The sequence below is a fragment of the Impatiens glandulifera genome, chromosome 4, assembly GCF_907164915.1.
Source record: "Impatiens glandulifera chromosome 4, dImpGla2.1, whole genome shotgun sequence".
In the NCBI taxonomy this organism is placed as follows: domain Eukaryota; kingdom Viridiplantae; phylum Streptophyta; class Magnoliopsida; order Ericales; family Balsaminaceae; genus Impatiens; species Impatiens glandulifera.
Window position 1 is genome coordinate 5,908,555 of NC_061865.1, and position 23,241 is coordinate 5,931,795.

The 23,241-nt window shown below is 28.1% G+C and overlaps 2 protein-coding genes across 2 annotated transcripts; both read right to left on the reverse strand.

Moving 5' to 3' along the window:
* Nucleotides 1–4,220: 4,220 nt before the first annotated feature.
* LOC124934145 (pyruvate kinase 1, cytosolic-like) lies at nt 4,221–8,594 on the reverse strand. Its single transcript, XM_047474625.1, has 16 exons — nt 8,462–8,594; nt 7,826–7,922; nt 7,639–7,736; nt 7,204–7,359; nt 6,945–7,022; nt 6,737–6,868; nt 6,520–6,600; nt 6,361–6,429; nt 6,072–6,161; nt 5,839–5,983; nt 5,443–5,531; nt 5,267–5,362; nt 5,119–5,186; nt 4,956–5,055; nt 4,815–4,871; nt 4,221–4,463 (listed from the first exon to the last, which is right to left on the reverse strand). Exons 1-16 carry the CDS (start codon nt 8,531–8,533, stop codon nt 4,311–4,313), a joined length of 1,581 nt encoding a protein of 526 aa, XP_047330581.1. The 5' UTR covers nt 8,534–8,594; the 3' UTR covers nt 4,221–4,310.
* A 12,217-nt stretch (nt 8,595–20,811) lies between these two features.
* On the reverse strand, nt 20,812–23,024 carry LOC124936787 (F-box/kelch-repeat protein At3g23880-like). Its single transcript, XM_047477314.1, has 2 exons — nt 21,705–23,024; nt 20,812–21,116 (listed from the first exon to the last, which is right to left on the reverse strand). Exon 1 carries the CDS (start codon nt 22,958–22,960, stop codon nt 21,710–21,712), a length of 1,251 nt encoding a protein of 416 aa, XP_047333270.1. The 5' UTR covers nt 22,961–23,024; the 3' UTR covers nt 20,812–21,116; nt 21,705–21,709.
* Between the last annotated feature and the right edge of the window lie 217 nt (nt 23,025–23,241).

The window sequence follows — 23,241 nt, forward strand, 5'->3', positions numbered from 1 at the left end:
TTTTTCAAACACAACAACACTTGAATGTGTATTTTCAATAATCTTATCGATTTATTTGATTAAGGTCACTTTTTTCCCTTATTCTTCACTTGAATTACTGAAAGTAGCAGCATAATAAACCAATTATACAAACAAAATCAATTAAAAAGAAAATCAAATATACCTAAATTTATAATCATAAATATTTTTTTTTCTAATGTATCTTATATCTCAGGCCTAACTAACTTGTAAACATTTCACAAAATAAACAGTCAATCAATTATTTGTATTTTATTAAGTGGAAGAGTAAACCTGCAAACTTTTATTTATTTTAATTTAATTATTTTTTTTTCAATTGGTTATGTTTTTTTAGAAAATTTGATGAAATAAATCAAATAAAATGTAATTTAAGAGGAAAATCAAAATTAGTATAAAATTTAGGGGAAAATTACAAATTATTTTTGTCTGAAAATTATGTATCATTAATAATAATAAAATCATTAGTAATTGTCTAGCTCATATTATGAATGTAAATAAATTGATTATCTTTTATTCAAATATAAACTCAAATTTTGAATCTGAATTGGTTAAATATTATGTAGTATTTTGAAATGAAAAACCAAGGATTTAAGGAATAACTATATATATAAACGGGTGACTAATGATTATGTATGAAATTAGAATGATTATGAGGTTTGTTTATATAGAGAAAATTAATTAAAAATATGAATGTCCAAGTTATATATATATATATATATATATATATATATATATATATATATAATAATAATAATAATTTCATTAGTATCACAATATTATTAAGAACATTCAATATGTAATAATATCATTTTTATATAATTTCTTCTATTCTAATTTCTAACACACACAAACACAATATTCTTCCAATTTGACCATTCTTTTTTTTTCTTTTACATTTCATCTAAAGCCTTACCTATTGAATAAATACCAAACGGTTTCTTTTTGTTTATTAATATATATTATTTTTTGAGAAAAAAAATATTCCTGTATTATAGTGCAATTTCTAGTTGGCTTGTAAGGCAAGGATAATCAGATTACTAGCTATTTCAGAGAAACTAGGGTTTGATAACTAATTACACTTTCGCAGTATTTGGGAGTATGTTGAATTGTATTTAGATTTTTTTAATCAACTTTTTTATATCCAACATTATTAAAAAGTAATAATTATAAATTATAACAAATAAGCTTAATGTCATTTTTAAATATATTTTTATTTTGTAAAATAAATAATTTATTTTATTTTTCAATAACATTATTTATAAAATGGACAAAACAAACATTTATTTTATACACTTTTTACTTTTATTTTATTTTATTTATGTTTTACTTTTATTTTTTAATTTATTTATATTGATGTTTATAATTTTAATATTAAATAAAAATATTTTTTATTTTATATAAATTTGTAAAATAAATTTTTCTAATGTAACAAAATTTTAACATGAATAATAAATTAGAATATATAAGAATGATATCTTAAGAGAAATAATAATGGAAATCATATTAATAACGATATATACATAAAACACGACATAAACCCAACATATAAATGTCTTTTGTTTATTTAAAAAAAAATAAAAATTATTTAAAAAAAAAAAAAAATATATATATATATATATTTTTTATATATATATATATATATATATGTTTCAATTTGAATTAAAACTAAAAATAAGTTTTAAGAGTTCATCGTAATGAACTGTCACTCTTAAATATGCATGTTTAAAGAGGAATACCATGTTTTTTCTTTTTTAGGTAATCAAATGTTATTTTATATGATAATTGAACTTATTATAGTGTTAATACTTTATTAAGAAGTTTGTTTTAATAATTCAGAAGAATTAAAGAATAAATGACTTGATTGTTAAAATTGAAATAAATAAATAAATTTGTTTTTGTTTTATTTCTAAAATAAACTTAAATATATATATATATATATATATATATATATATATATATATATATATATATATATATATATATATATATATGGTTTTACTAAATAAATAAATTATTTTAATATAATATTATATTAAAGTTGAAAAATAAATTAATATAGTAAGATTTTATCTTTCTGTAAGAAATAAATTATAATTTATAAAATGTATAATATAATATAATAATTATAGATAATTTTTTTTGGTGTGAAGTGTACCTCGACAGAGAGAGATTGAATTTTCAATCTAATATAATTTTGTTTCATATTATCTATTTTTTATTATAATCTTATATATTATAAAAGAGTGTACTGAGAATATAAACCATAATGAAAATAATAATAAAAATCGTTAAATAAAAAACATATTATTTTATGACTACACAGGCACAAGACATACAAACACAAATATTTGACCATGATACAAATTATATCAACACAACTTAACATAACACAAATATTTCAGTTTTTTTATTTAATTTATATTTTTAAATTTATTTACAATTATATTATCAAAACCTGATTTTAGTTATATAATTTTAGTAATATAACGCATTAAGAATAATAATAAATGAATTATAACAAAAATAATAGATTGAAATCATATTCACATCACACACTATATATATATATATATATATATATATATATATATATATATATATATATTAATCTTATTATAACAATTATTGAAATTTGAATTATATAAATGAATTTCATTATATTATAAAATAAAATCAAATAATATTTTTTGTTTATATTACGAAAAACATAAATATATGGTTAAAAGTTGTATTGCGTCTGCGTACATACGTACTTAAAATATTGAATAATTTTATTATTTTTATTTTTTAAATTTAATAAGTTTTAAGGTAACAATCAATTGAAGAATTCAAGACAATAAATCAATTTAATGAATTGTTAATGAAAATATTATAATTTAATATTATAATTAATTAATAAATTAAAAATGACAATAACAGTAACATTAATTAGACGATTTAAGTTAAAAAATATTAATAATTTATTAGATTTATTCTTAATTAATGACAATAAATATTGTATTAAAATAATATTAATATAATAAAATTATTTATTTTTATAAATATTAGTGACTTTAAAGTTTTAAATAGTTTTTTTAAACATATTTCTTTATATTTTGTGGATTATCCTTGATAGTCATTTCTTACCATAAATTTTTAAACATTTTAAACAAAAAATTCAAACATTTTAAACAAAAATTTCAAACTTATATTTTTAAAATCTTAACAAAATTTATTTTAATTTTAGATAATTTATATTTATTTTAATTCTAAATATTAAAAATATAATTTAAAAATAATGAGACATACATATACATAATACTAATAATATTATTAAAAATAATATTAAAAATAATAAAAATATTTTAAATTAGAAAGGAAGTCACAGCCATACTAGAAAGAGTAGTTGCACAAACATTTTTATAATAATATCTTCACACCAAGAAAGAGTAAGAGATGTTGTAGACATGTTAATTTAATAACACATTAATATAATATTTTTAAAAAAATTAAATAAAAAACAATATCTATTTTATACCAAAATTTAAAATTATTTATTTAAAATCTAAAATTTTAAATATTTATATATATCATATTAATATTTTGTAATTAAGTAGGTAAACACCAAGTTATTGATACATTATATAATCAGGGTCGATGTGTTTATATTAATATTAGACCACACAACCACTTTTAAAACATGTTTTTTATTTATTAAAAATGTTATAATACTTAAAATATTTTAAATAAAAATTCTTAACCTTTATTTTTATCACTTTTTTCTTCTAAATCTCAAAATTTTATGTAAAAAATCATGAAACTGTGTGTGTCATGATTCAATAAAGTTTATTTTATTTTTATATATACTTTTAAAAATTTTATTATATAATATTAATAATAATTAATAGAACTATATCTCATTACTAATTTTTGTCCTACTTATTTCAGTTTTGAAATTATATTTTTAAGTAAGAATAAGTCAAATATTTGATAATCTTGATTAGACATATTAAAATTTATTTTATTTTAACAGATAAATAAATTTAATTTGTTTGATTGTAATTTTAATATTTAATTTAAAAAAAAATATTTTATTAATATATAATTTATTTTTATTTTTTATTATTTAGAAAGTCATTTTATTTTTATGATAATCAAATTCTTGAGATGTTTCCTATATTAAATTAATTTTATTATATTAATTTTTTTAACTAGAATAAAACTGAAATTAAAATTCTAATTATAATGTCGTCTATAATTCAAATACATAAATGATTTTTAAGTACAAGATTTTTATTATAAAATGTAAGTCGTTAATCTTGGATAGTAACAATCTTTACAAGAGACGAGTCACCGATCTTTTCAAACACGACGACTTGATCGTGTATTTTCAATAATCCTATTGATTTTCCATGATCTAATGCCACCTTCATTCCTGATTCTTCACTTGAATGACCAGAAGTTACCTATAATAAAAATAAATTGCACAAATAAAATCAAAATTAGAATGAAAATAAAATATAACCTAAATAACCATAAATCAAATTTTCTCTAAATTCTGAACCTTCAAAACAATCATATCCTAACCCCATCCATAACTAACTTGTAAACATTTGACCAAATAAACTTTAATATTTTATTGTAATCAACTTTTGTCAATTGGGTTATTTCTTTTTTTTCAAAATTTGATTAATGAAAAAATCAAAATTAGAATAAAATTTAGGGGTAATTGTAAATTTCTATTTTTTACAATTGTATCAAAAAAAAATAATAATAATAAAATCATACTTAACAATTTTGGTAAGGAATTTATTTACCGCAGTAGGACTGGCCAAAATAGGATAAACTCCTCTTATACCAAGTAATTGTCTAGCCTGCATTATGAACATGAATAGATAGATTATCATTCATTCAAATATAATCACCAATTTTGAATCTGAAAAGAATAAAAAACTCACCTGAGTTGACCCGGTAAAAGTCCATCTCAATGAATTCGTCTTCAGCCGAGGAATAACAATAGCGAACACTGGGACAGATGGTCGATATTTCGCGATCATCCTATCAACAAATAATATAAGTACATTTCAAATGTTAAATGATTTTTTTTTACTAAGTACATACCTTGCTGCTCGACCAGATGAAGTAAACACGACAATCATGGCTGCTCTAACTCTGTTAGCTGCTTTAACCTTTGAACAAGAAAAATGATTCAATTTTTATTATTTTTTTGTTAGCATTGGAAAGGTGGATATCGAAATTATATAGTTACTGCGGAAGATGCGACAGATTCTGCATGAGACATCGGCTCTCCTACATAATCAACTACTCTTTTGAAATGAAAAGACTGGTTATAAACACGTTCAGCCTGCATTGACACACATTTACTTAGCATCTTAAGTTTTTCAATTCAATGTGTAATCAACAAACGTGAGAATTAATACTCACTTCATCGCATATTCGCCCCACGGTTCTCACCGCCTCAATTGGGTACATACCCTTGAGAGTTTCGGGTCCAAGTAGTATGCCATCAGCTCCTAACCACATATAGAGATATTGGATGATGAAAAATTGCAGTACATTAATCACATATTGCAAATTGTGAAGATATTTGTTTTTTTTATTGAAAAAGGGTTAACTTGTCTTGTTTACTTAAAAAAAGAGGATTTTATTACTTAAACAAGTTATAAAGACTTCAATAGAGCATTTTGCAATTAAAATTGTGACCTTTCATTAATATTTTGTTTCTAACTTTTTATTTCAGGCTTCTTAATTGTAAATGTTTGATTGTATAAAAAAAATATAAAAGCTAAAGTATAGTCAAGTCGAATTTAAGTATATTACCATCAAGAACAGCATTAGCCACGTCGGTTGCTTCAGCACGTGTAGGACGAAGATTTGCAGTCATACTGTCAACTACACGAGTAATTAGGACAGGCTTACCAACCATATTGCACCTATATATGGCAGATTTTTGGAACAAAAAAACCTATATACATATAGTAGAGAATTACATATATAAATTATGAATAATAAAAAGGAAAATGTTCAATACAGAAGAAATTAAATTGAAAAACCTTTTCTGGTGGTAAATCAATCCCCAAATTCCCACGAGAAAGTATAATTCCATCTGCTTCCTGAAGGATCTCATTGAAGTGTTTAAGTCCCTGGGATTATTCATCAATTGGTTTGAAACATGATGATTTGAACTAATTGAGTAAATTTGATGAGTGAACTAAACTGAAATAAAGTATAGTAAATAATTTGAGACATTATAATTGGATAGGCTATTTTGAACTTCTCTATTGAAATGAAAATCCCACAAAATAAGAGTAAAAAAATTGAAAAAAATAGAATGATTCTTACCTCAACTGTCTCAATTTTGGCCAAAATCTGAGTTTCACCAAGATTTTGTGTGTTAAGGAAATCCCTGAGCTGTTACAACAACAAATTCTGGAATTAGATCCATTGAAGTCGATCCTCTGATAGATGATAATTTAGGAGAAACGAAAGGTGTGCAATAACCTCTCGAACATCTTCTGCATGACGAGTGTAGGAAAGACTAATGAAATCAACTTTATTTCTGCTTCCCCAGCTTGATATTGCCTATAATTTTTGAAAGGATGAAAAGATTTCAATATTGCCAATAATTAAAAGTTACTTTGTTATTATAATAGACCACCATATATGTAAAGTACTCAATAAAGCATAGAATATGAACTACCTATAAAACAAATTTTACCTTCTTATCCTTATCAGTTAAAGTGGGCAGCTTAATGTGAACTTGAACTACATGCATATTGTAGACATAACCAGTAAGTGTAGCACTGTTTTTCACCAAGCATATTACATCTTGTCCCTTTGTTTCCAATACCTACAGAACAATTCATATAATTAGATCAAAAATTGGCTTTTTCGTCAATAAAATATGTTGCGATTATATGTATTACCTCTAACCAAACGGAGGTGGCCTCAATTCCAGTAAAGAGATACTGTCCCACGAAGATTGTGCTTCCTTTCGTTGTTTCCTAATATATATAGAGTTAGACACCATCAACATTTTGAACTATTGTGTTTAATCTCAAATAATTCACAATCTAATAAACCTTTTTTAATAATCTGCATTGAACAATGTCATTTGAACATGTTACATCGTCATCATGTAGCTTATATAACGGATAGTAGCGAAAGAACCATACAAAATATTACCTCTGCAAGTCCGGGATAGTTAACTGGTATAAACTCTGATGAAGGTTCAACTGTAATATCTGGAGAAATAACCACATGGTTTCCAGCAACCATTTCTATTGGTTTTCCACTCTTATTGTGAACCTGAAGTGCTGGACCCATTGTATCCAACATAACCTAAATACGTTCAATGAAAGTATACACATTAAAAATTAGTTTGATAAAGTTAAAATAGTATATGAAATGGATGAAATAAATCTGAAAAACTTAATAAATGTTATTTAAAACACATATGGGGATTGTTATATGTAGGTTCTTTTCTTTAAATAATCTGTTTTTTTTAAATGTATGATGGAAAAGTAAATAAATAACCCTTCATCAAACAATGCAATCTGAGTCCATACAAAAATAAAAGTGTTTTCAAATGAGCAATAATAAGCAGTTGGGCAAACTTACAGCACAATGTCTTTTGACATTCTTAATAGCTGTTGTTAAATTGTCAAGAGTCTCTTGATGGTAGTTTTCATCAAACCATGAAAAATCGAAACGTGCAACTGGAGAATATTTCGACAAAACGATAAATTAATAAGTGAATATATTGAGAAATTAACTCATGGTTGAGACCTAATTTTTTTTACAATACCTGACATTCCAGCCTCCAGGCATGCTTCAATAACATCGATGGATCGTAAATTCAATCCGAGGGTTCCAACTACTTTCGTTAATGATGGTAAAAATCCCTGTGGAATAATCACAACAACAATGAAGTTAATGGCTTAAGAAATCGTTAATTTAGTTATGCCATAATGCCTTATATAAGAAATATTAACAATAGAGCCACCTTAGACTATATGTTCTAAGGCCACACTACAAAAAACCCTTTAAAGAATTTTCCTAATTTATTTTTTTTGCTAGAAACAAACAATGAAAACGGTTTCAACCATAATTGCCAAAGACAAACATAAACAACTAAAGAAAGTAAGATCATATGTAACATTAACAAATAACAAAGAAGGAAAGGACAAGGATGATCCCAGAGAATCAGTTTGTATAGTTAGAAATAGGGGAGTAAACTGTTTTATTTAGTAAAAAATTTAACCGAAAATTCATCCAAATTGTTGGTGTCGGTTGTTGATTGCCAGTTAAACATTGTTCAGTTTGGTAGGTTACAGTTGAAGAAATTATATGAGCATTAATCTTGTATATAAAATTCTGATAAATTGATTAAGTCTGTTTCTAAATCATTAAAATTTAATTAATTTCTAGACCCTTTGGTTACCTTTTTGGATGGAGTTAGAATGGATGACATTTGGTTAGATTCTTCAAGCACAATTTGACCTCCTCCCTGCATTTTATTGTTCTTCTGTGTCCTTTCTCTGTGTGTGCGAGATTATTGAAGAAGAGAAGAAGAAAGGGAGAAAGAATGCAATTAATTAATTAGATGGGGTCGTACTGGTGGTAGAATTGAAGTGGGGCTGCTAAAGAGACTTGAATGAGAAGGTTAGATATGAATGATTATTTTGGCGGGTAGATTTTTGAGATGTCACCAAAGGTGGTAGTTGGGAGAATTTTGTTACATTACCAAATACTCCCCCCACCAAACTATATTCATTTTTTCATTAATTCTTCCTACCCTTCAATTTTGTTTCTATTAACTGTTTTTTAATATTTTTTTTATTTGTCAATTTAGATTTTTTTTTTTTAATTCAAGGATTATATTTCCTTTTTTTTTTTTTTCAATAGACACATAACTATCAATCATAATATTAAATATATAGGCATGGTAATTTGGTACCCATTGGGTCGAGTCGAGTTAGATACCAACCGTCCCTACAGATAAATCAGGAATCAAATGTTTTCGGTCATCGGGAATATGTAGGTACTCGAATCTAAAAATAAAAAATAGGGACCATTTTTTTTTAATTTATATAATTCTAGCTTTTATATAGGATAAACATCTTTATACATAGAACAATGTGAACAATCCTAAATTCAAATGTATTATTTCATATGTATTACTACAAGCCAAAGAATTAATCTTGAAGTCAGGTTCTCTATCGATGAAGTGTGGCAGGCTATGGACGATTGTGGTGGAGACAAAACACCTGACCCCGACAGATACTCTATGGAATTCATCAAGAAAGCATGATTGCTTATCAAGGATGAGATCATGAAAGCGATACACCGCTTACACGATAATGGGGCATTCGAAAAGAGTTGAATTCCACACACATTGTTCTCGTCAGAAAATCCACAGAAGCGATTGAGCTAAAAAAATTCAGACCCATTAGCTTAATTTTGACCATGTAAATGTTTTGGTTAATAGACTGCAAAATGTTCTTCCAGCGGTCATCTTTAAAAATAAAATGGTTTTTATTCGTGGAAGACAAATTTATGATGCAACTCTTATCGCAAACTAATGTTTGAACTCAGCCATTAGGAATAAGGATGACATACATTCATTAAACTTGATATTGAAAAGACATATGATCATGTGAATTGAAATTTTCATTTTGACGTTATGGGCAAATGGGCCTAGGATATAGGTGGATTAAATGAATTAAGTTTTGTATTTCAATAGCTAAGTTCTCCATCATTAATAATCATTATTAATAGGGAAATTTACTGGATTTTTTTGGAAGCTCAAGAGGTTTGAGGTAAGGGAATCCGTTATTCCCTTTTCTCTTTGCCATTGTGATGAAGACGCTCTTGGGATTACTTAAAAATTTCGAGAGATGGTCAAATTAAGGGGATTAGATGTGAGAGGTCAAAATTACTCATCTTTTGTTGGCTGACTATATCATTTTCATGTTTTTTTTTGAAAAACAACTTAGCAGCGTTATTTTATTAAAAAAACTCTCAAAAAGGGTAAAAAACCTACACGAACTTATGAATTAGAGTAAAACAAACCTTTGCTTTAATTTTTAAATAACGAAAAAACAAACAAATGAACATCACAAACAAGGCATACAAACAAACAATTCAAACATCAATACTTAGTTTATAATCTCGCCTTAAACATACTAAATTGCGTGACTTTATCATAATTCATGCTCCAATTTTGACATAAAGACCAATTTTGCTCATTCTTCGGGATTCGTCTTCATGTACGAGTGAGTGAGTTGTGATCAACCGTAATAATCCTCCATACATCATCAACGTCACATCGCACCCTCGAAAATGCTATTGAATTTCTTTCCGCCCATACATGATAAACAATAGATGCAAACCCACATTTAAACAAATTTGAGCGGAATTGATTACCTCTTTGCTTAAATAATAGGAACATGTTGGAATTTTAAATTAATTTCATTAATTAAATGAAAATGAGAATTTGAATAAATAAATTAAATATAATTTAATCAAAATAAATATAAATTTATATTAAATTCAAATGTGAATTTTTGGTGAAATTTATTGGCAATAAAATAAGATCAAATAATAAGATTGAATGTCAAGAGTCTAGAAATGTCAAGAATCTAGAATGACAGTCGTTCAATAAATTATGAACCAGATTGATAAATGAATTTATTGTGATATATTCCTCAGGTTCAAACTCTTCAGATATTTCATATCTCCTTCTTCACTCATTTCATTATCTCTTTAGAATTCGAATAGTTCTTTATTTGTTTTCTTGAGTGTTCTTTGAGTTCTTCACTAAATTGAGCGTTTTTCAAGTTTTGACTTGTCGTATTTCCGTTAAAACCCGGTGATTGATTCAGGTGCTAAATCACTACTAACTTCGTTGTACCTTGGGAGACAACTATATGTGATAAGCTCCAACACAATGGGAAACGGTGTAATTGTTTTAAGAGAAATGTGTTAAACACATGCTTCAAATCAACATCTCAATTTGGTGATTTTGTTCTTCTTTATATTTAATTTAATTTATTTGTAATATCATATGTATAAACATTTTTTATTTATTTAAAAGACAAGAATACTGACACAACCTCCTTGATGTCTATCCATTTCAAAGGGAAATATGCCGATTCCAGTGTTTTAGAAAACCTTTTCCACAACTCAGGAGTAAACGGACAACAACCGAATAAGTGATTCATTGTCTCCTCATTCCATTCACAAAGTAGACAATTAGAATCTGGTATGTCCATAAACCATTTTCATGTTGGAAGCTACTATAGATAATTTTCAAAACCTAAAAAACATCTTGAACAAATTTGAAGTTTGCTCAGGTCTTAAAGTGAATAAAGAAAAGTTTAAAATTATGTTCCTAATGCGCAAATTTGCTTAATTGATGTTTTGGGCTTCAAGATGGGATCAATGCTAACAACCTACCTTGGATTACCTTTGGGGACCAGTGGTTCTTATAAAAAAATTGCCTTGCGTCTCTTCCAATGTATATGATGTCTATCTTTAGTCTCTCAAGAGCGGTGACGAAAAAATTGAAAGGCTAATGAGAGACTTCCTGTGGGATCGATTAATTCTAACATTACTCATTTAGTTAGATGGAGCAAGGCCTAACAAAGATGGGGGTTTTGGAATTAGAGACATGTTTTCTTTCAACAAAGTTTGGTTGTCTAAGTGGTGTTAGAGGCACGCATATTAAAAAGAGAGATTTTGGACAAATGTTATCCTTAGTAAATATGAAGGTGATTGGTCTGGATGGTTCACTAAAAATGTCAACGCAATAAATGGATGGGTTGTGCAAAAGGATTAATAATAATTGGAGGCATCTTAGAGAAAAATCAAGGTTTGTTGTGGGTAAAGATAATTCTATTAGTTTTTCACATGATAATTGATGCGGAAATAGTAGCATGACAAAAGAGTTTCATTGTTAGGAGCATCAATTTGCAAGTAAAGTAATTTATAGATATGTTTGTTCAGGATGGTAATTGCTATAATGTTAATATTAGATTCCTCCCTAGACTCAACAACATAAAAAAATGTTGAAGTAACCGAATGATCAAATCAAGGGAACAAGATTAAACCTTACTAAGTTGGATTAGTTTAGCTTGAGAAAATATTATGAATCATTAAACCAACTAGCATTTAGCCCGTGCATTTGCACGAGTAATATAATAAAAACTGTGAAAAAAAAATTACGGATAACATTTTTAATTTTATTTTTAACCGTTTTAAATTTAAAAACGGGTCAACCCACAATCCGACCCAAGTATCTAAATTAACCACAGCTCTTGACCCAGCAATCCAGACACTTTAAAAATTAAGCACATTATATATATAGATTAGTTAGTTAAAAAGTTGAACTTATATTAATGTTAAAACGTCCCGCGTTTATCAAATTTGGTGTTGAATTTAAAATATAAAGTTTTAGTAGCCTAGTTGGTTAAAGAGTTGTATTTGTTTTGTTAGGTTGCAAGTTCGAAACATACCTCTAGCATTTTTAATTTTATTTTTAACCGTTTTAAATTTAAAAACGGGTCAACCCACAATCCGACCCAAATATCCAAATTAACCACAGCTCTCGACCCGGCAATCCGGACACTTTAAAAATTAAGCATCATTATATATATAGATTAAATAGTTAAAAAGTTGAACATATATTAATGTTAAAACGTCCCGCGTTTATCAAATTTTGTGTTGAATTTAAAATATAAAGTCTTAGTAGCCTAGTTGGTTAAAGAGTTCTACTTGTTTTGTTAGGTTGCAAATTTGAAACATACCTTTAACATTTTTAATTTTATTTTTAACCGTTTTAAATTTAAAGGCATGTCAACCCACAATCCGACCCAAGTATCCAAATTAACCACAACTCTCGACCCGCCAATCCGGACACTTTAAAAATTAAGCATCATTATATATATATATAGATTAGTTAGTTAGTTAAAAAGTTGAACTTATATTAATGTTAAAACGTCCCGCGTTTATCAAATTTAGTGTTGAATTTAAAATATAAAGTCTTAGTAGCCTAGTTGGTTAAAGAGTTGTACTTGTTTTGTTAGGTTGCAAATTTGAAACATACCTTTAACATTTTTAATTTTATTTTTAACCGTTTTAAATTTAAAGGCATGTCAACCCACAATCCGACCTAAGTATCCAAATTAACCACAACTCTCGACCCGCCAATCCGGACACTTTAAAAATTAAGCATCATTATATATATATATAGATTAGTTAGTTAAAAAGTTGAACTTATATTAATATTAAAACGTCACACTTTATCAAATTTGGTGTTGAATTTAAAAAATAAAGTCTTTATAGCCTAGTTGGTTAAAGAGTTGTACTTGTTTTGTTAGGTTGCAAGTTCGAAACATACCTCTAGTATTTTTAATTTTATTTTTAACCGTTTTAAATATAAAAACGGGTCAGCCCACAATCCGACCCAAATATCCAAATTAACCACAGCTCTCAACCCGGCAATCCAGACACTTTAAAAATTAAGCATTATTATATATATATATATATATATATATATATATATATATATATATATATATATATATATATATATATATATATATATATATATATATATATATATATATATATATATATATATATATATATATATATATATATATATATATATATATATATATATATATATAGATTAGAGTCAAATATGAATATGGTTTGACACAACGGTACCCCCTCTAAAATTTAATTTTTTGGATGGTGCGCCTGCCATTATGGTATTATTATGGACAATAAATTTCAATCTAAATGGATCGTCACTATGATCAGATGTCACTTATGTAGGAAGGCGGAGGAGATTGCTTCACACATTCTTTTGCATTGCCCTTACGTTGAACCCATTTGGAGTTTATTGTGGAGCATTTTCAGAGTTAATTGGGTTATGCAAGTGACCATAAACCAATTTTTTTTTGTCTAAGTGGGTGGATTAATGTAAAAACGTTGAGCTTGAAAAGAAGTGGATTCATATTCTACTTATCATTTGGTGGACGATTTGTCTTGAAAGAAACATAAAGATCTTTAACAATAAAAGTAGACCCAACAAAATTTCAAGAGCCTTATTTTGATCACTTTCGCAGAGATTAGGATGGGAAACAACGTCAATTCTACTGAATGCATCGTGAATTTTCTTGATGAGATTGAAAGAAAGTAATATTTTGGGTTATACAAGTGACCATCAACCATTTTTTTTTGTCTAAGTGGGTGGATTAATGTAAAAATGTTGGGCTTGAAAAGAAGTAAATTCATATTCTACTTATCATTTGGTGGACGATTTGTCTTGAAAGAAACATAAAGATCTTTAACAATAAAAGTAGACCCAACAAAATTTTAAGAGCCTTATTTTGACCACTTTCGCAGAGATTAGGATGGGAAACACCGTCAATTCTGCTAAATGCATCGTGAATTTTCTTGATGAGATTGAAAGAAAGTAATATTTTGGGTTATGCAAGTGACCATCAACCATTTTTTTTTGTCTAAGTGGGTGGAGTAATGTAAAAACGTTGGACTTGAAAAGAAGTGATTCATATTCTACTTATCATTTGGCGGACGATTTGTCTTGAAAGAAACATAAAGATCTTTAACAATAAAAGTAGACCCAACAAAATTTCAAGAGCCTTATTTTGACCACTTTCGCAGAGATTAGGATGGGAAACACCGTCAATTCTGCTAAATGCATCGTGAATTTTCTTGATGAGATTGAAAGAAGGTAATATTTTGGGTTATGCAAGTGACCATCAACAATTTTTTTTTGTCTAAGTGGGTGGATTAATGTAAAAACGTTGGACTTGAAAAGAAGTGGATTCATATTCTACTTATCATTTTGGTGGACGATTTGTCTTGAAAGAAACATAAGATCTTTAACAATAAAAGTAGACCCAACAAAATTTCAAGAGCCTTATTTTGACCACTTTCGCAGAGATTAGGATGGGAAACACCGTCAATTTTGCTGAATAGAATTCATCGTGGATTTTCTTGATGAGATTGAAAGAAAGTAATATTTTGAGGTTGCTCTTGTTCACCCCTTTTATTTTTTTGAAACACGTGTTTAACTGGTTTGTTCCGGAATTTTGGTTTTTATTATTTTAGTTTCTAGCTAGTTTGTTCTGGCTCACTGGATGGTTTATGGTTATTGTTCCATGGGTGGGGTTTGGGTTTTGGGCTAGTCCTCTTGGGATTTTTGTTTTTTACATCATTGAGATTGACTAATCTGGTTTTACTGGTGCTCTTCTGTGTTGGGCATGACGATAAAATGTTGTTATTCTTTATTTTTTTTAATGAAATGAATTTGTTCAAAAGATAAAATTTTAATACGAAATTTTATAACTTTTTTTAAAACATATTATTCATATTGTTATCGTGTTTTTTTTTCTTTGACCGTCGTAATAGTATGAAGGTAATATTTATATGATTATTAGTTACCATCTTATTTAAAAAATGTTTTTTTAATTTTGTATAAAACAAATGGATTCAATAAAAAATTATATTTAAATTTATAAAAAAACATTATAATTAATTTGTAAAACAAACTAGTCATAAAATTTGCTTTTTGTGTGGATTGAAATTGTCATCTAACTAAATATTTATTCCATTTATTTTTATTTAAAAAGTCACCTCAATTTAACAAATAAATAAATGTTGTCAACTAAATACATATCAAGGGGCAAATTTTCCCAACCAAACCGAATCATTATTGGACAAAACAAGGAAAAAGAGAACAAGAAAAGAAAAGCATGATTGACATCTGACCCAATGGATTTATTTATGTAAAAACTACTAACAAATTTATGAATTTGCCTATTTTTTTTTATTTTCAAACATTTTATAGTTTTAAATAAAAGATACATAAATATAAATAATGAAATTTTGGGTAATATAAGATAGTGTCATCGTACATACTATAGAAAAAGATTAAAAATAAAAATGAAAGAAAAAAAATGCTATTAAGAAAGTGACATTTGTGAGAAGAGAAAAGTTTAGAGTTTGGAATGGGTTTCACAAACAATAGTACTATTCGAAATGACAAAACGAAAATATCTTGTATATGACCACAAAACAACCAAAGACTCAACCCCATATTGGCCCAAATGAGCCACCGAACCCTCCTCCGGGTAGTTGGCTGTTGCCAATCGGGCGAAGGCTAACAATTTAGAATGAAAAGAACATATGAAAAGCTAACAATATTATTACCTTCATATGTTTCATTTCACAATATGCAACAAAAAAACAGCAACTAGACATTTGCTAGTTCACAAATAATGTGCTCATAATTTAACAAAAGGAGATATTCCCAAAACATGTTTGGTTTGCCTCCATTCCCATACCATGAAGATTTTACCCAACACCATTCCCTGTCAATACAACTAATTTTGGCTCAACAGTTGCATGCATAAAACACTTCCCATTTCCTGTTCAAAGGCATTTGATAGATCTCAAAACCCATAAAAAGTAAGACCTAACAAGCAAATAAAGAAAGATTCATACATTACACTTAAAGTATGGCATACATGTACATCTTTGGAGTTAAAAACAACTCCTCTCGATAGGGGGAAAACATATGCAGCCGATCACAAAAACAGCCAACTTGTATATATTTTTTATTTTTATGTTTATTTTTGTGTTCTACAAATATATGCAACAATTCATTCACTTGTTTCATAACTAGTGAGATGATGAATTTTGAGATTGATCAAAAGATCCCAAAACAAATGTATGTATTTCAGCCCAACTAGTGATTGTGTAAAGAATTCCAGAGAGACCCTTTCAACCGAGATTTTGTTAAACAATCAACAGAGATGGAGGAGAGTTTAGAGCTGTAGAAATTAGGTTTGAAGGATTAAGAAAACAAACAGCTCTGCTCTTTGAGAGCTTTATCATTATAAGTACTAACTAAATAATCAAATAAGTCCTTCAAGTTAGGAGGTAAATACAAAATGAGAATAATAAAAACGATAATAATTCTTTACAGATTTTCACCCTCACAACATTCCTTTTGTTTTTGTACCAAGCCAGAAAATAGAGGAACAAAAGAAACTCCAAGATGACTTCCCAATCTTCTGAGGTTTGAAATTGATCCAATGACGATCCCAATGTCAACTTGAAGCAAACAGAGAAAAGCAAACAAAGAAGATAACCCACTGAATCTCCAAGATAGACAGTCAAATTCTTTTTCTCATTGCATCTCTTTTATCATGTTTGATGAAACTGTAATTGTGAAAAAAAATGGATTTGAATTTCATCTTTAAAAGTTGTTACATTGATGCTATGATATTCTTGTTTTTGATTGTGTTCAACTATATTCATCATTTCAAAGTTAATGATTAGACATTGAAATGACCTAATTCAAAAGATTCAAATTTTTACCTAAACACAATTTTTAAAAATTAATCTTTGTAGGGATCGATTGATCGTGATTAGGGTTAGGACTTTTGTCTCCATGATCATATGAATCATCTACAACTTACAGATCAACGCAGATCCATGATCTGTATCAAAAGTTATAACATGTGCAATTCTTGACCAATTCAAGAACACTCGGTTCCCGACAACCGAGTCATGTAGGACCGGGACCGAGAAACAAGATCGAGGATCTTCAGTCCGGACCGAGACCAATGACCGATGTTCTTGAGTCCTGACCGAGACCGAGAACTGACGTTCTTGAGTCAAGGACCGGTGTTCTTGAGCTATGATCGATAATTGTGACCAATGTTTTTGATCAAGGAACGAGCATTCCCTTTAGCCTATTACCGATTTTTCTAACCTAGGACCGAGCCTTCTCTAACCCTAGGACCATGTACTAGACCGAGAAACTTGACCTGGGATCGAGCCTCCTAGGCCTAGAACGGAGCAGTTCAAGTTCGGAACCGAGCCTCTCGAACCCAGGGCCCATGCTCTCGAGCCCCGATCCAGACCACCTCGGTCTAGACCGAGCCCGTCCGACCCCGTCCGAGCCCAGATCGACAAAACTAAACACAGACCTAAGGACTCCGGTCCTAAGACCTATTTGGTTCCACTTTTCAAAGTTCAAAATTATTTGACAAGCGTGAAAGACATAGTGTGAAAGCCCATTACGGGCGTAACAAAAAATATGAACCCCTTATAAAAATTCTGGTGTAAAAATCAATAAAAATATAATAAATATTTTTTTATTTTAATTTATAATGTTTCATATATATATATATATATTAAATATGTAAATTAGAAAATATATTAACTAAATAGGTTAAGTTTTAAGTCATTCAGAAAATATTTTTGATTTATTTATTATTATAACAAATAAAATAAGACATTATATATTGACTAAAAAATTAAAAAGAAAAATCTCAATATATATTTAATACATTAAAATACTTAATTAAAATAAATAATTAAAATGTTGTTAAAAATAAAATAAAACTGTAAAATAAAATAATAAAAATATTAAAATTATTTAAAAAAATATATATTTAATTAAATATGTTTGTTAGAAAAATTAAGTAAGTTAATTTTAAACGGCCAGATAACTAAATTAATCTTAACTTTCATTGCAGGAACAGACCAAGTCGTATAAACCGGCTGGAGACCGCATAAACCGGCTGGAGAATACACCAAAGTAATCCGGCTCTAGATGATCAAGTCATGATCAAGAGGAACCGACTTCAACATTTCAAACAGACCGGCTAGTAAAGAAAAGTTCACATTCCAGCCGGACTATATTACGAGAAGATCAACCGGAAACTTCGAAATATAAGATGACGTAATATGACGAAATAGATACTTTTTGGGAAAATGCAAGAAGATAAGATCCAGATCAGAAGTATGCGATAAAATAATGATGATCTGCTTATCCGAAGATCCGAATCAGACAACCGAAAGGTGCATGTTTGACACGTGTCCAAAACTGCAAGCCGGTTACGTCATCAATACCTGACCGGTATATGCATGCTTGCCAAGTGTCAGAAAGATGAAACGTGCACGCAACATTTCTGAACCGGCGTGGTTTCAAACTGACCAATCCTACGGAGAGATAAGAAGATGACCGTTGGGATGTCATTTACTATAAAAGGAAGACGAAGCGACTTCATTTATTACGGTTCTGAAATATTTAAGAGAGAGAAAGAAATCTCACGCGCGATCCTAAATTGTTGTTTCATTTACCGAAAGCATTGTTGCTATATTGTGTTATTGTATTACATTAGAGTGAAGTGGTGTAACCGGCGAGTAGCGAGTTAGGCTCGTCCGACATTGTGTGAGTGTTGTAACATTCAAAGTTAGTGGAGATCCTTCTCATAATCTGAGAAGAAGGGGTGACGTAAGAGGGTTTGCTCCGAACATCCATAAAAAATCATGTCTCGTGTCTTTTTCTTATTTCCTGCTTACTCACTTAAAAACCGAACCAATACTAACCAAAATATAATCCTATTCCTTAATCAAAACCGGTCTATTCATACTTCTTAAACCGATTCCTCATAAACATCATCCAAGTCGTGTGTGTTGCTTCAAGTTGAAATAGACATTTCCGCCCTTGAACTCGGTTCAAGAGTCTGTAACAGCTTGCGTAGTGTTAAGAACAGTTGTAATCTCTAACCGGACTATCACCAATCAGAGCGTGTTGTGTTGTAAGCGGTCAACCCTTCAAAAACCGAAACCCCAATCTTCCAAGGGCGATCCCGGTCCTAACAATGTTAAGTTTTAAATTTATTGAGAAATGTATTTGAGACTTATTTATTATTATAAAAAAAATATTTGAAATTTTATTTTTTTATTAACAAATATATTTTTTATAGAATTTTTTATATATTAATTTAAAATAGTTTTTACTAATTTATTATTATAAAAAAATAAAATAAGACATTATATGACCATTTTTTTATTAGCACATATTTTTATTATTTAATTATTATATTAGTTTAATTATTTTTTAATATTTGTCCATTTATTTATTATTATAATTTATTATTGTAAAAAACAAATTAAGACATTTTATATAACAATTTTATTACTACTTATTTTTTAGTTATTTATATATATTTTAAATATTTTTTTATATTTGTCCATTTATCTATTATATTAATTTATGTTTCTATTCTTTTTATAATTATTATTTTTTTATTAAGTTTGGTTATTAAATAATTAAAATTATTATAGATATAAAATATATAAAAATTTAAATTAATCGATTAGATTATATTTTAATATTTTTCAAATAAGTATATTATAATAAAAAATATTAGACCCATATAGAACTTTATATAATTTGATTGATCGGTAATTTGATGTTTTTTTTTCTAGACCACTTTTTTTATTTTTTATTCTTATCTAATGAATATTGTAAATTTATATGATTCATTAATATGCATTACATCTTTCTTAAATGTAGTTTGGATTACATCTTTCTAACTATATATACTCGATGAATTTTAAAAATATAAGTAAAATTGAACTTAATTTTTAACAATTAAAACCAATTCAAATATTTGAATAATGTTATTTTTATTTAAAATATTTTATATATTTGCATGAAATACATACTAATTATTATATTATGTTGTATTTCTAGACATTTTCTTTCATATTATACCCTTAAGACCTAGTTAGGCAAAGTTGTCCAAAAGTCAAAAAACTTAAAACGAAGCCCAACTTGAGATCTACAATTTTTTTGACCTACTCAAAATTTATAACAATACATAAAAATCTATATAAATAATGTGATGAAAATGATTTTACTTTACTGAAAATAAATTTTGCATGTGGAAATTTAAAGAAAGAAAGAGTAAAGTTGTTGCATAAGTAATATTCCATAGTCACAATGTTAAAAAGATAAAGAGAATGAAAATAGGAAAACAAGTTCTCCACTTAAATAAAGAAAATACATGACATCCCCATATCCATATGACATACTTTTCATCAAAGGGAGATTTCCACAGCCATTTGTATGAAAGACTTCAAGGAAAATACCAACTTAAATGATTCACCATCATCATCATCATCTTCACTTGTATTCATTTATCATTCAACAATATCGACTATTCTGACAGCAAAATTCAGTATGCCCGTGGGATCTAAAATTAAAGAGACGCAAATCAAACACAAATTTTGTATAACATAACAATAAAAAACACTATTAGAATCAAACTTCTTTTAAATCTTAACCGATGGATATATATGAGCTGCTATATAATAACAAGCTAAAACCTTAGAATGAACCATTTTTCATCAAAATGAGGAATGAATGAAATCATTTAAAATACAAAACACTTATGAGAAATATGAAGCAAAACATCTTGTGAGTTATTGTGTTTGGTTATAGAGATATATATACACATATTTTTTCAACATACAAAATTGACAAAAAAAGATTATACAAGTATATAGCTATCTAGGGGTGGGAACTGGTGACTGAGCAATCCCCCATCTAGTTATAGAAGAAGAACATATATATATATATATATATATATATATATATATATATATATATATATATATATATATATATATATATATATATATATATATATAAAGCCCGTGATCACCTAAACTTCTTAGGAAATCATATGAATTATGTAAAAAAACAAACACTTTTTTGTTAAAGAGAATGCAATGAATTAACCAAGAATTTAAAAGAAATTTCTTACTATTTCTTCAATTACCTCATTTAATGATTTGTTGTTGGGATCATCAGGTGAGGTGAGACCAGGCTCTCGATATAAGTTTCTACATCATGGAGAAACCTGAGATTTTGAATCTTGGGCTGTGTAAACGTCTTAGTCTCAAGATTATACAACATCAAAGCCGATCCAATCAACATAAGCACTTTATTCTTCCCGGAAATAATCAAGGATGCATTATGCTGGAAAATACTTTGCAAAAAACCTTTCTCACATTGATACGGTATTGAATACATCTTAGACCAGGACTCTACTTTTCCAAACTCCTTCATCGCCCATAAATCAATTGTCATCGTCCTATAAACGTAAGATAGCTGACATAGACTTCCACTTAAATTCCCTAATTTTGAACAACAAATCATCCCTTTCTTCAAATAAAAAGGTAGTTTGGTTACAGAACAGGTTTCTTTCGACAAATCGAAAGAGGCAATAATGCCACCATATACTGCCCAGTTAAGCGATCCACTCACAAACGTGCAAAATGCATATTCATACAACTGTTTTCCTATATAAAAATCATCAATCTTCCTCCACGAATCAGTCTTTAACCCATAAATCTTTCCTTCAACTTTACAAGGCCGTTCAAAACAACATTCTGAACGGTAAATAACAACCACCTTATAATCGGAATTAGCTTCTTCATATCCAAACCCATATGAAATGATATCCCCTGGATCTATTTCAATACCATAATGAGGCAATCTCTTTACTCTCCTAGTAGATGGGTTCCATATATATATATGAGATTTCGAATGGATACAAACTAACCCGTTAACTGAATTAACTATCCAAATCTGTTGCTTTTGGTCCTTCAATGAATAATCCAAGGTTGTAATAGATGATTCTTCATTCAAAACAGATGAAAGGGAACATGATCTCACATTATAGTTTTCCATAATAAGCCCATGGTGTGCGTAATTCTTGTCTTGGATGTTACCTTGCAGATGTGCCTTAACAAATATTGGATCAGATATCAATTCACGCCAGGATCTGCAGACGGACTTAAATCTGATGAGTGATTTGACTGGCAGTTTGATTAGGATATTTGAAATGATTTCTTCCGGCAGGGAGGTTGCTAGAAGGACGGAATCAGAGTCGGCGACAGAGGTGCTTTGTCTCATACTCTTTCCACCATGCTTAGAAGGATCACTCCTGATGTCCATTGTAGAGGAACTGAGAATAGATTGAGAGCGGCCAGGGTTTCGATGAGAGAGACAAAGTAAAAAATGACCTATCATTTTATACTATTGGGCCGGTTGGTTCAATCCAATTTGGAAAACCCTAAGAAGGTGGGTTATTCTATCAAGAGAAGAAATATATGAACAAAAAGAAAATGAGAAAGTAGTGATCTCCTTATATTTATCAACTAGTTTGAATATGAATGAATTGTATACCTCAACTTTGAGTTTAAAGTTAAGAAAAACATTTGTATTTGTTTCTTGTTTATAGTGAAATTTGTTAGTTGACCTCATAGGTTTTAACCTTCAAGTTGAGAGAGTTTTCCACGTAAATCTGGTGT